General features: G+C 37.6%; 1 protein-coding gene across 2 annotated transcripts in view; it reads left to right on the plus strand.

Annotated features, from left to right (window-relative positions):
• Nucleotides 1–508: 508 nt before the first annotated feature.
• Nucleotides 509–14,799, plus strand: part of AFG1L (AFG1 like ATPase) — a 196,224-nt gene continuing 181,933 nt past the window's right edge. The window contains exon 1 of one of the 2 annotated variants that reach the window (XM_008520642.2): nt 509–877. In XM_008520642.2, coding sequence (XP_008518864.1) covers nt 742–877 — 136 coding nt within the window. In that variant the 5' untranslated portion in view covers nt 509–741. The remainder of the gene's footprint in view (nt 878–14,799) is intronic. The other variant, XM_070559193.1, reaches the window with a different exon arrangement.

Consider the following 14,799-nt stretch of genomic DNA (forward strand, 5'->3'; position numbering starts at 1 on the left):
TAGAAATTCCTCTTTGGATACACTATCTCATGGCCACTCCATCCATTCATTGTCCATCTCAGGCCATTGGCTTTCCCATGTTATTTATAAATTCTTTCAAAACATTTGAGTATATGCCATATTGAAAATGAATTATGCTATTCAAATACAGAAAGCAAAAGTGGTAGGAACACATTTCAGCTATTCTGCCAAAGATGAGTTGGACAAAAGATGCCAAAGATGAGTTTGGCTGGAGACAAAAAACCCTGGGGCTACCATTTAGAGAGGTGTGACGAAGTAACATCAATATTTTCTCAAAATATGAGGGCTCATTGGGTCACCTACATTTTATTTAGGTTTCGGAATCTCACTCAGTTACGCTAACCGAAAAGACTCAGAGGTGGTTACGTGACTACACGTCGTAATCACATTCCAATTCCTTGAGAATGTTTAGGGACCTTACACCGCCAGAGCTGGGCGGAGAATCGCCCTTCCTCCCAAGCCTAGAACTGCCCGCCCCGCCCCTCCCACGGCGCCGCCGCACTGCATGCTGGGAGTCGTAGTCTCGGCTGGCGCCACCCGGAAGGAAGGGCAGTGCAGTCCAACCCGCCTCCTGGGTACTAGAGGTCGCGTTCTTCCGCTGCTCTTTTTCGTTCTGTTGGCCAGAGGGTTCCGTTAGCCCGTCTGCGTTTGTCCGTGCTGCAGTCTCTCATCTGGGTTTCAATAAAATTTTTTTCTTCCTTCCCTTGTACGGAGCTCAAGATGGCGGCCTCCTGGTCGCCCTTGGTTACCCTGCGCTTAGTACAGAGCCGGCTGAGAGGGAGATGTGTTGGGTGCGGGGCCAAGGCCGCTGCTCTCGCCCCTCCGGCCACCGTCCTTGGAAACCCCATTTGGAAAGGTCAGTGACTGTGCCTTGAGTAGGCCATGACTGCCTCTGACCGGGGAAGCCTCGGGTCAGTCACCCTCCCTCCTCAGCTGCCTTCTGCTTTCACGGTTTTCGGAGCTAAGGGCCCCTCGAGAGGACTTTCAGGCCCTTCTATTACTGTCTGCCCATGTAAGAGTCCTGAGCGCTGAGGGAGCTGGCCCAGAGTGACTTTCATTTTGAGTGTCAGAGGTCGACCCAGAGTTTGTTCCTTCCCGGTGTAGAGTTGAGACCCGGTGAGCCCAGGTGCAGGAGTGCCTGGCTTGATGGGATGCAATGTGGGGTTGGGCCCGGGGGACCCTTGCGCCTTCCGCCTGCCCAGGCTCTCCCGGGCTGGTGACCGACCGGGCACTGATCTAAAAGCCAAGCCTGGGACCTCTGCAGGCCCCTGCGGGCTCTCGGGGTTCTGGGAACCCAAGTGTACAAGCATCCTCAGATTGAGGGATAGGTTCTTCATGTTCTTTTCAAGTCTCTATAGGCTTCAGGGGGGTGTATTTTATCATGGGTCTTGCTTCATTCATTCATTCATTCAAATTGTTATGTGTTCACGAATGAATGAACATATATTTTGAGTAACCAAGCCCACAGGAGTGCTAATTTTACGGCTGTATTCATATACTCCCATTAAACTGCGGGCTACTCAAAGGCAAGGACGAGGTGTCATTGTTTCCTCAGCACTTCACACAATGTTTGTTGTCTGATTGGCAGATATGTTTTTTGAATGAATGAATGACGTTTTTCTTATTGTCTCTCTCATACTTATGCTTTCCTGTTTCTCATCTCCAAGCACTCCCTCTTATACATCTTAAATGGATTCTTATTGGCTAATTTAGCTAAAATCGTATCAGTCTTTCATTATTATCATCAATAGAGTTGAAATTAATGCTAGCACCATGATTAAGTCACCTTAGATTTTTCTGCAAAGTTTAGCATAATTCACTTACTATATAATGGGATATTTTGGTAACATAAGGTTTGGATCGTAATGGAAACTTTACTTTTGGAATAGGCAATAAAAGCAAATGATACAAAATTCAAAAGGTACAAGAAGGAATATGGTAAAATGTTAAGACTCATCCATCTCTATCCCTTAGCCACTTAGTTTTCCTCTACAGAGGCAATCTCTGTTACTAGTTTCTCATGTATTCTTCCAGAGACATTCTGTGTATATAAAAACATATACATATATAAATATCTGTTTTTAAAACAATAAAAATGGTAACAGATTATACACACTGTTCTGTTCCTTTCTTTTTTTTCATTTAGTATATCTTGGAGATCATTCCGTATCAATACATATAGAACTGCCTCATATTTTAAATGGTTAAAATAGAATTCCATTCTATACATGTACCATAATTTATGAAAATTAAGATTTAAGGAACGTCATCATAATAACGTATAAGATTTACTGAGTGGTTATTCTGTGTCATGCACTATTCTAACTGCTTTCTCCATACGTTATCTCATTTAATTTTCATTATCCTCATTTTGGGGATAATGAATCCAAGATTGCAGAAGTTATGTGGCTAGTTAAGTGTCAGAACTTGTGGGTTCAAGTAAAGGCTATATTTGGACTTATATCTGACCATAAAGGCTATGCTGTTAACCTGTATTCATACTGCTTCCTATTCTCAAAATTTAGCCAGTTTTGGATGTGGAGATTTGATGAAAATGCAGCTAGGGTAGAGGTTGATTTGATTGTAGCTAAAGATGCTCCTTCCCCTTCTTTAAACAAAAGGACAGTTTAAGTTGAAATGTTATTCAGCGTTTAGAGTCTGATTTAAAAATTTGTTTTGTATCCCTTTCTTGTTTTTTTTTTTTACTGTTTACATACGTTCATATTTTATCTCTACTTTTTCGTCTTTCCAAGTCTACTGTTTACTGCAGTGTAATGTGATAGAAGCATTGGCTTAATGTTAAACAAAAGAAGGAAATAGAGAAAGGAAAGTAATAAGGGGAAAGGAAGAGCAGGTTCTTAACTTTGTTTTTATGCCCCATCTAAGCTTTAATGCCAGCCCTGACTCCAAGACATTTTGGAAACTGGAACTATGAAAACTTTAGGGATCCTAGAATGCTGTTCATCCAAATCACCTACCTGATTGCCTAACTTTAAATTCCTTAGGAAATACAATATTGTGAATTCCATTTGGGATACATCTGTTTAAAATAGTTAGATTATTAAAAAATTGAAAGTGAAATTTGGTGTTTTAGGTAATTTAAGCATATATGGTCAATTTTGATTTCACTGCCTGTTTTCTTTTAGGTCTAAGAAAGAAACCTTCATTTAAGGTTTTCATTAATGTAACAGTTATTCAACCTTTAGGTAGTTAAAGGGAAGTATTTTGTTAGAAATCAGAGTGGCTGTGGTGTGGGTAGAAAATGCCTCAAAATTGGTAATTCAGTTGAAGCCTTGTATTAAGTGTGTGTGTGGGGGGGAGGGAAGTGAATGAAATCGGGTCCCAGCCCTTGAATAGCTCACAGTCTTGGAAGGGAGCTGAAATTCCAATAGCTAACGTTTATTGAACCCTTTCTATGTTCCAGGCAGTATACTAGCACTTTCTTTCTTCATAATTTAGTCTTCATTAAAAACCCTGTAAGACTATTGTTATCTCTATTTTATAGATGAATAAACAGGCGTGGGCACTTAACTGGGATTTGAACCCAGGTATTTTTGCTCCAGAACCACAAACGTAACCTCTGTGTTCTACTAGCTCCTTAACATAATAATGGTCATTAATAACCCATCATCTAGGCCCATCTGAAGTGAGGGGTAGGACTACAGATGAGAAAGCAGCTCTGCTTAGGGAGAGGAAGTTTTTTTTAGTAAAAGTATAGAATTGAGCTGTACATGGCCTTTATTGGTTTATGGTCCCCCAGTGAGAATAGCTAGAGATGAAGCTGGGAAGGTGGCCTGGGATCTGGTTAAAGGAGGCTTGTGTGGTGTGTGAAGATGTCTAGGTTCAGTGGGACGATTTTGTAGGTTTCTTAAGAAGAGAGGTGATCAGATCTGGTTTAGCGTGATTATTCTTACTGCTGCCTGAAAAACAGATCAGGAATGCCTGGATCGGGGAATATTGGAAGCTGGGTGATTATTTAGGAGGAAGTTGTAGTTCAAGGGAGAGTAGTTTGTGGCCTCAATTACTGCTGTGGCAAGAGGTGGAGAGCAGGCCAGCAAGAGAGGGAATTCAGAGACACTTTGGTAGAGTTGACAGGCTTTGGGGAAGAGAAGGAAAGAAGAGTTAAGACCAATTTAGGTTTCCTAGTTTGGGTAATTTAGTGGTTTCACCATCCATCTATCAAGGGAAACAAACACACGAAAGGTCCAGAGGCATTTTAGAGGGAGATTCCATTTTCGATTTGTTAAATTTGAGGTGTTTATGACGATTCTAGGTAAATAAGTCTAATTAGTTGTAGAAAATATGGGGATCTGAGACTAAGAAAGGAAATATGAGGTGTGGAGACCCATGAGAATGGAAGAACTAGCCTGGGGATATTTGTAGGGTGAAAAGGAGAAAAGGCTGAGGGTGAGTCCTTGAGGAAAACTGACAGTTTATGAGCAGAAGAACATAAACTTGTCGGAGAGCAGGAGAGAGGTCATAGGAAAACTAGGAGAGAAGCCAAGGAAGAGAATGTTTCTAGGTTTTCTAAAACTGAAAATTAGCTTGTCTGAAAATTCTATTTTATTTAAGCTAGACTTAGAAATTAAGTTTATTTCATAGAGGCAAGGTAATATGAGAGTCATATCTTGTGATTTCCTATTATTATAGTGTCCCTCTGTATCTCAATGTTATATTTTTAGGTGTCTCTTAAATGATGACTCATATTTACCTTTAGCTCCACAATCTATTCTTTACTACATGTGCATAGAAGATCTTGATTAGGTATTAATATGAGGAGAACTAATCCAACTCAGCCATATGAATTGATGAATTGATATAATTTATTGGTAGTACAGATAAGTGGTTAAGAAGATGGGCTTTGGACTTTTATTACCCAATTAGATGAATACCCTTATGTGAAACTTCATATTTCTTGGATTTCCATTAACATTTATTATTATATTAGGAAAGAATATTCATGCCCACTCTTGAGGCTGATTAACTTCATGTTAATGGTTTCTTTCAATTAAAATTTTTTAAAAGCATAGCACAGCTTATTACATAGACATAGTGCCCTAGATGTAGTTCTGGGGTGGAAGGAGAGGCAGATGAAATAGGGTCAGTCCAAGAGTAGAAGTGATAGAAAGGAACTTCAGAGGTCTAGAAATGGATTATTGATCTTCTGTAGATTAGCGCTGTGTTACACCTCAAGAGCTTCATTCTCTTTGTTTAAGTAAATGATGAATGTTTAAATGGGTATAACTGTGTTTTTGAATTTGTCTTTTCACGAAAAGTACCACAGAAATAATTGGTATCAAAGGTGTAGAAATAGGTAGTTCAGCCTTGGGCCCAGTGCAATAATATGCGCTATAAATTCTCTGAGGTCCTCTAGCCTCTGCTTGAATATATCTAACTAGATCACTCATATATTTCACTAACCTGTGACTAAGATTTGTTCTAATTTCTCTCTTAAAAGCCTTTTGGATATGTCTGTTCTTCTTGCTGTGTTTTGTCTTCCTTGCCTAAGGTGTTCTGTTGAGGTCCCCTTTGTATGCCTACCCTACTGGAAGTACCTGATAATTTTATCTCTGGAGTCTTTTTCATAACCTTTGTTGACTGTCTTGCTTGCCCCTTCTTATTTCTTCTCTCCATTGAGGCAATACCAGAAGTTACCTTTTCAGCACGATATCTATCCATATTCTTGACCAGGTGGCAGTTTTCAACAATTTTTAAAGCCTGAGTGTGTAATTCTTAGAGTAGTTCCTTCATAGCTTCATAATGCAGTTTATATCTTAAATGCAACTCCTGTAGATTCCATTTAAAAATTCTCATTTGTATATGTGTGTGAGTGTATAAAATTTAAATGAATATAACAAATAGATGTTGTTTTTCTTTGTCGTTTGAAAGAAAATAGATACCTTAGATCTCATTATTAGTGTATGAACAGAGTGAATATTAAGGGGTTACTCAGTATGCTAGGCCATGCCTATAATTACTTCAGAATAGCTTTATTCAGATTTTTACGCAGTATTTTACTGATTTATTATCATGAAATTTAAAGTACAATTTTTTTCCTTTTGTAAAGTTACACACATTGGCATATTTAAGATTAGCTTCTAAAGGAAAAGAATGATAACCAGCAAGCATTTAGTTTTAATTTTCATAATTTTTCTATTTAAATCAAAAGCACCTTTTAAAGCCCCTAAATCAGCCCCTTATAAATAAAGTAAATCATCTTGTGATACGTTCCTTGATGATGGCTTATGTTGTTTTTCTAAAGAAAGAGTTTAATTAAGATTTGATTTTCTTGTATTCTGCACTTTGTTTATTCATTACTGAAGCAAACATAGGTCTTTAATGTCACTGGTAAGTCTGACTTTTTGGGTCCTTGATGACCATTGCAGTTTTCAAAAAAGCAGCTGAATATTTATCTTTTGTGTATGATTAGAACATAATAGAACGTAAATGGGCTGCCTATGACCTTAGCATGGGCTTCTGTCATTGTACAAGAACATTTCTGGTCAGTGGCCACTGTTTACAGTTTGTTAAAGTCAACACAAATGTACAAATAACTCATGAATAATTGTGAGCACAGTATTTGAATGGATGTTTAATAAATATGCATTAAAAATCTAATTACAGTAATGAAGTTTACAGCTGAAATTTTAATCCAGCCCTTTAGAAATATTAAATGTGCTTTTCCTGATTGTGCGTTTTTCTCACAGCAGTTGGGTAAACATTTTAAACTGGAAATCTAAATTCCTTATATAGTTTTGATTTTGTTTAACTAAGCGTGTGTACTTTTTGGCAACAATCTTCTTTCTCTTTGTGAAGAAGTGAAGCTCCTTTTATTTCATAACTGTTACTTTGAAGAATTTCCATCAGTTCTGTCTTAGGCCTGGTGAACATACGGGATCCAGACAAATGATAAAATGTGACCTGGAAAGACTAGATTGTGATTTTGGTTTCATTTTGTAGTACTGGATCAATCATTTAATTTGGTATTTCCATTTTCTCATCTGTAGAATGGGATTAATTATCCTAACTCTACCTTCCTCAAATGTCATTTACTAGGCTCAAATAAGGTATTATATAATATGAGGAAGTCCTTTGAAAACTATAGGAAATATTATATAAATGTGAGGCTATGCCAGGAGTAATTGAAGTATTAATGCTGAAAATGCTGGGTGGTGGATTCCAGTTAGTGAATAGAAATGGGATGAACTCTATATAGAATTACTAAAACCATTTTAATTTGGGGGAGGACTCACATATATTAACAGTAGTAAAGGGGTCAGTCTGATTTCAGTGCGTTGAATTCTAGAATATGCAGTTTTGATTTTTCTGATTGTCAAAGGGCCTTCGTAGGTAACCAGGGATGGTTTTTGTTCTCCTGGATTTAACTACCTTTTCTCTGGCTGTCCTGAACACCTAAAGTTTCTTAGAAAATATGAATTACTGCTTTTGTCATCATGTTTCAAAGACAGCTGTTGAAATTTGATTTATAGTATGCAGGTAAGTCACTAAGGTAAAATATCTTAATTTAGTAAGATACTGTTTTCTTTTTCTTTTTTCTTTTTTTTCAATTTTATTTTTAAAGACTGGCACCTGAGCTAACAACTGTTGCCAACCTTTTTTTTTTTCTGATTTATCTACCCACCCTTGTACATAGTTGTATATCTTAGTTGCAGGTCCTTCCAGTTGTGGGATGTGGGACACCGCCTCAACGTGGTCTGATGAGCGGTGCCATGTCTGCGCCCAGGATCTGAACCCTGGGCTGCGGCAGCAGAGCGCGCAACCTTAACCACTGGGCCACGGAGCTGGCCCTATGGATGCTGTTTTCAAAGGAGCTCAAGAGGCTGTGAACTATTTACTGTGCAGTAAGATATAAAGATAACGTTTCATAGAACCATAGAATGTTAGAGCTGAAGAGGACCTCTGGGTCGTGTAGTCGAATGTCAGAGGGGCATGTAGTTTCTGTCTTAACCCTTTCTTTTTGAGGCATCCTATTTGTTTTTGGACAGCCCTAACTGTTAGCAAATTCTTTAAATAGGATGAAATTCAAGGTTTTCTGTAACTTCTCCCCATTCATCTTGAATCTTTCTCCAGACACAACATATATAACTCTAGTCCTCATCGGACTTATGACAGCTCTTTAAACATTATCAAGACTGATAATATCTTATTCATTTATTTACTTGTTTGTTCATTTATCAAATTATTGGGTGCTTACTTGTCCCAATTCCATTTACAACCTTTAAAACATCCTTATATTTCTCCCATTCATCCATTCATTTACTTATTCCCCAAATATTTTTTGGTGCCATCTATATGCTAGATACAGGATGCTGGGGTGTTGTTACTCTCTTCTCAATGTCGGCTGTCATTTGTCCTATCAGTCAAATCTCATGACATGGATCTAGAAACCATTCCTTTCTTGAGATTACAGTCTACTTTATGAATGTCACTCTGAAAATGTGTCCCTCATATCTCAATATATTCCTTTAGATATGCCTAGCAGCAGTATTATAGGTTACCTTTTCTGTTTTGTGTTGCATTAACTTTTGGTGGCCAGATCATATTCGTGTCTCACCTTTAAAACTCTTGGGGCTATTAAGATAGATCTCTTCAGTTTGTATCTGATTATGTTTTCTATTTAAAAAATAAATTATTTTTAATTATAAAAATACTACATGTGCATAGTAGAAAGTACAGAAAGGACAAGTACTGTTAACTTTCTTTTTTTTTCTTTTTTTTTTTTTTAAGAGTTTATTTTTTTCCTTTTTCTCCCCCAGCCCCCCGGTACATAGTTGTATATTCTTTGTTGTGGGTCCTTCTAGTTGTGGCATGTGGGACGCTGCCTCAGCGTGGTTTGATGAGCAGTGCCATGTCCGCGCCCAGGATTCGAACCAACGAAACACTGGGCCGCCTGCAGCGGAGCGCGCGAACTTAACCACTCGGCCACGGGGCCAGCCCCTGTTAACTTTATTTTTTAAGTATGCTTATTGAAATATGTTTCATTTAGAAAGTAGATGATAAGTATAAAAGCCCACTGTATTTTGATAAATAGATCTGTGTAAGTGCAACCTAAAGCAAGAAGTAACACGTTTATAGTGCCCAGAGGCTCCCATTGTGCACCTTCCAAGTCACTAGCTTTTTACTCGCAATGGTAATCAACATCTTGATTTATATTACTATTGATTTATCCATTCATCTGTTGATGGACGCCTAAGTTGTTTCCATGTCTTGGCTATTGTAAATAATGCTGCAGTGAACACGGGCGTGAAGATAGCTTTCAAGATAGTGATTTTGTTTCCTTCGGATAAATACCCAGAAGTGGAATTGCTGGATTCTATTTCTTTCATTTATTTTTAAAGATTTTATTTTTCCTTCTTCTCCCCAAAGCCCCCCAGTACATAGTTGTATATATTTTTAGTTGTGAGTCCTTCTAGTTGTGGCATGTAGGATGCCGCCTCAGCATGGCTTGATGAGCGGTGCTAGGTCTGAGCTGAGGATCCAAACCTGTGAAACCCTGGGCTACCGAAGCAGAGTGCGTGAACTTAACTACTTGGCCACGGGGCCGGCCCCTGGATTCTATTTCTTAATGAATTGTAGGAGTTCTTTATATATTTCGGATATGAGTCCTTTGAAGATATGTAGATTGCAAATATTTTCTCCCACTGTGTGGCTTGCATTTTAATTTTTTTAGTGGAGTCTTTTAATGAACATAAGTTCATTATGATCATAAGAAATCTTTGTTTACCTTAAGGTCATGAAGGTATTTTTAAATTATCTTTTAGAAGCTTTATTGTTTTACTTTTCACATTTAGATCTATGATCCATTTGGAATTAATTTTTGTGTATGATGTTAGGTTTGGGTCAAGATTCATTTTTTTGCATGTGGATTTCCAGTTGACCAAGGAACATTTTTTGAATAGAGCTCTTTTTTCCAGGCTACTGCAGTGCCACCTTTACATAAATAAAAGCGTCTATATATGTGTGGGCTTCTATTTTTTACCGTTGGTCTGTTCTTGTAGCAGTATTACACTGTCTTAATTCTCTTAATATCTGGCTGCGTAAGTCCTCTAACTTCACTCTTTTTCCAGACTGACTAGACCTGAGCTGTCTGATACCATAGTCACTAGCCACATGTGGACACTGAGTACTTAAAATGTGGCCAATGTGGCTAGGGAACTAAATTTTTAATTTTATTTAATTTTAATTAACTTAAATATAAATTTTTAAAAGATACTTGATTCAGCTATTGGAAAACTTTTATTTTTAATACACTTTATTTTTTAGAGCAGTTTTAGGTTCATAGCAAAATTGAGCAGAAGGTACAGAGATTTCCCATATACCCCCTGTTCCCACACATCTATAGCCTCCCTCATTATCAACATGGGTATTCTTGGAACAACTTGGGAATGTGAATCCACTTTCCTAACTGTAGATTTTATGAAGTCTAAATACAGATTACATATTTCCAATAAAAATTTAACATCCAAATTGACACATGTTCTAAGTGTAAAAATATATACTGAACTTTGAAGACTTAGTATGAAAATGAAGACTATAAAATATCTTATTAAAATTTTTAAAATTTTGATTACATGTTGGTTATAGTCCTTGATGTCAAGAACTGTGAAAGATCTAAGATTTTACCCTGCTTGCAAGGTGACATGTTAACCTGCCATGGTTTGATGAATGTTGGCAGAAGACATGAAACTCCTGGATTTGAGATGAAGAATTTTTTTTTTGCATGGGAAGATTTACCCTAAGCTAACATCTGTTGCCAATCTTCCTCCTTTTTTCTCCTCCCCACCCCCAAAGCCCCAGTACATAGTTGTGTTTACTTAGAAGTTCTCTTGGTTCTTCTGTGTGAGCTGCCGCCACAGCATGGCCACTGACAGACAAGTGGTGTAGTTTTGCGCCCAGGAACTGAACACGGCCCCCGAAGTGGAGTGCTCTGAACTCTAACTGCTAGGCCACCAGGGCTGGCTTGAGACAAAGAATTTTATTAGTCATGGCCCAGCAGGCAACGTGAGCTTCATGTTTGCCTTAGTTCCTCTTGCCCCTCAGACCCTATGGGGTGATGCAGCAATTGGTATAGGTGGGTGCCTGCATATTCAGTGGGTTTGTGTCATAGTTGAGGAACTCTGAGCTTAGGAAACCCTATTTTTTATAAGGGGGCTGTAAACAAACTCAGCTTTTGACCTGGAGGGGGACATTATACTTGACAGCAACAAATACTGTTGAAAAGATGATCTAGGACAAAAGCTATCTGTACCTCTACTTATAGGTGTGCAGAAATGCAAAAGACCGATGAAAAATGGTCTTCCAACAGTTGAAATGATAGTTTGTATGTGTTGGATTAAATAAAATGTTAGTAAAATTAATTTTACCTCTTTTAAAAAGCTTTAGAAAATGTAGCTATTAAAAAATTTTAAATTGTATATGTTGTTCATGTTATACTTCTTTGTACAACACTGATCTGGGCTATTCTAGGTCCTTTGCATTTCCATATAAATTTCAGAATCATTTTAGGAATTTCCTCAAAAAAATATGCTGGGATTTTTTTTTTTAAGTGAAGTGAAATTTAGAGTGAAATCCACAAATCTTATGTGTAGTATTCAGTGAATTTTAGCAAATATATTCATCATGTTACTTGCACTCAATGAAGATATAGAATAGAGGTTGACAAACCTTTGCGGTAAAGGGCTAGAGAGTAAATATTTTACGCTTTATGGGCCTTTGGATCTCTGTCACAACTTTTTCTTGCCCTTGTTGTACAAAATCATCCATAGATAATATATAAATGAATGAGCATGGCTGGGTTCCAGTAAACTTTATTTACAAAAATAGGCAATGAACTGGATTTGGCCCATGGGCCATACTTTGCTGACCCCTGATATAGAATATTTCCATCACCTTGTAAAGTTTCCTCCTGCCTCTTTTAGTTATTCTTTACATCCTACGGTTGATCTTTGTTCCGATTTCTATCCCCATAGATTTATTTTGCCATAGATTAATTTTTCTATCACAATAGATTAATTTTACCTGTTCTTTGAATTCATCTAAATGGAATTATATAATACGTACTCTGTTGTGTCTGATTTCTTCCATTTTACGTTTTTCACATTAACCTATGTGATTTTATGTTTTAGCAGTTCATTTTTGTTACTGCATAGTATTCCACTGTATGAATATACCACAATTTGTTTGTCCATTCTCCTGTTGATGGACATTTGAATTCTTTCCAGCTGCTTCAATCTTGTGTTAGTTATTTTGTGGATAGTTGTTTTCATTTCTCTTGGATGTATACCTAGGAGTGGAATTTCTGGTTCGTATGGTAAGTGTATGTTTAACTTTATAAGAAACTGCCAAAGTGTTGTCTAAAGTGATTGTACCATTTTACACTCTCATCATTAATGTAGGAGTTTTCAGGTTGCAATACATCCTTACCAAGGCTTGAGGTTGTCAAGGTTTTATTTTTTATTTCTATTTATTTATTTATTTAAAGATTTTATTTTTCCTTTTTCTCCCCAAAGCCCCCTGGTACACAGCTGTATATTCTTAGTTGTGGATCCTTCTGGTTGTGGCATGTGGGACGCTGCCTCAGCATGGCTTGATGAGCGGTGCCATGTCGGTGCCCAGGACCCAAACCGGCGAAATGCCAGGCCACTGAAGCAGAGCATGCGAACTTAACCACTCGGCCATGGTGCTGGCCCCTCTTTATTTATTTATTTATTTATTTATTTGCTGAGGAAGATTCACCCTGAACTAACATCTGTTGTCAATATTCCTCTTTTTGTATGTGAGCTGCCACGACAGCATGGCCACTGACAGACGAGTAGTGTAGGTCTGTGCCTGGGAACCAAACCTGTGTTGCTGAAGTGGAGTGTGCCAAACTTAACCACTAGGCCACTGGGGCTGGCCCCCCCCCCCAACCTTTTTGTTTTCCTGAGGAAGATTCACCCTGAGCTAACAGCTATTGCCAATCTTCCTCTTTTTGCAGTGGAAGATTCACCCTGAGCTAACATCTCTTGCCATTCTTCCCCTATTTTGTATGTGAGCCACTGTCACAGCATGGCTATTGATAGATGAGTGGTGTATGTCCATGCCTGGGAACTGAACCTGGGCCTGCTGAAGCAGAGTATGCTGAACTTGACCATTACGGCACCGGGGCTGGCCCTGTCAAGGTTTTAAATTTTAGCCATTCCAGTGAGTGTGAAATGATATCTTATTGCGGTTTACATTTGAATCTACTTAATGACCAAAGATGTTGAGCAGTTTTCATGTGCTTATTGACCATTTGTTTATCTTCTTTTGTTAAGTATCTGTTCACCTCTTTTGGCCGTTTTTAAATTGGTTTCTCTATCTTATTTGTAGATGTTCTTTATGTATACTGGATACAAGTTTGTTATCATATGTATGTTTTGGGAAAGTTGTTTTCTTGCTGGAATGTTTTTTAATTGAAAAAGTTATTATTAAGATATAATTTACCTTCCATAAAATCCACCCTGTTAAAATGTACAATTCAGTGGTATTTAGTATGTTCACAAAATTGTGCAGCCATCACCACTATCTAATTCCATAACACTTTTATCACTCCAAAAAAGACACCCGATACTCGTTAGCAGTCACTACCCATTTCCCTCCTTCTTCTCTCCCCCCACCACCCAATTGCCCCCAACCCTTGGCAACCACTAATTTACTTTCTGTCTCTGGATTTGCATATTCTTGACATTTCATAGAAAAGGAACCCTACAATATGTAGTGTTTTGTGTTGGCTTCTTAGCGTTATGTTGAGGTTTATCCAAGTTGTAATATTTATCATTCCTTATTATAGCTGAATAATATTCCATTGTATGAATGAATATACTATGTTTTGTTTATTCATTCATTCATCAGTTGATGGACATTTGGCTTATTTCCACTTTTTGGCCATTATGAATAGTGCTGCACACTATTTGTGTACAAGTATTTGTGTGGACATGTATTTTCATTTCTCTTGGCTATATACCTAGGAGTAGAATTGCTGGGTCATGTGGTAACTCTGTTTAACTTCTTGAGGAACTGTTACTATTTTCCAAAGCATCCGCACTATTTTACATTTCCACCAGCAGTATATGAGGGTTCTAATTTTGCCACATCCTCTCCAACACTCAGTATTGTCTTTTTGATCATCACTATCCTAGTGGGTGTGAAGTGCTATCTCATTGTGCTTTTGATTTCTATTTCCCTAATGACTAATGATATTGAACATCTTTTCATGTGCTTATTGACCATTCATGTATCTTCTTTGGAGAGATGTCTATTTAAATCCTTTACCCATTAAAAAATTGGGTTATCTTTTTATTGTTGAGTTGTAAGACTTCTTTATATATTCTGAAGTCAAGTTCCTTATTAGATATGTGATTTGCAAATATTTTCTCCCATTATGTGGGTTGTATTTTCACTTTCTTGATAATATCCTTTGATATACAAAAGTGTTAATTTTGATGAAGTCTGATTTATTTATTTTTTCTTTGGTTGCTTTTGCTTTTGATGTCATATCTAAGAAATCATTGCCTAATTCAAGGTCATGAAGATTTACAATTATGTTTTCTTTTAAGCGTTTTATAGTTTTAGCTCTTACATTTAGGTTTTTGATCTGTTCCTACTGGGATTTAATTATGATTCATTAAGTTTGAGTTTCACAGGTGATTGTGATGTCCAGACAGGTTTGGGCTTAGAAAGTCCACACCTGTTAAAAGAGTAGATCAGGTGGCAAACGTTTTCTGTAAAGGGCCAAAT

This window comes from Equus przewalskii, chromosome 9 (assembly GCF_037783145.1).
Source record: "Equus przewalskii isolate Varuska chromosome 9, EquPr2, whole genome shotgun sequence".
Lineage (NCBI taxonomy): Eukaryota > Metazoa > Chordata > Mammalia > Perissodactyla > Equidae > Equus > Equus przewalskii.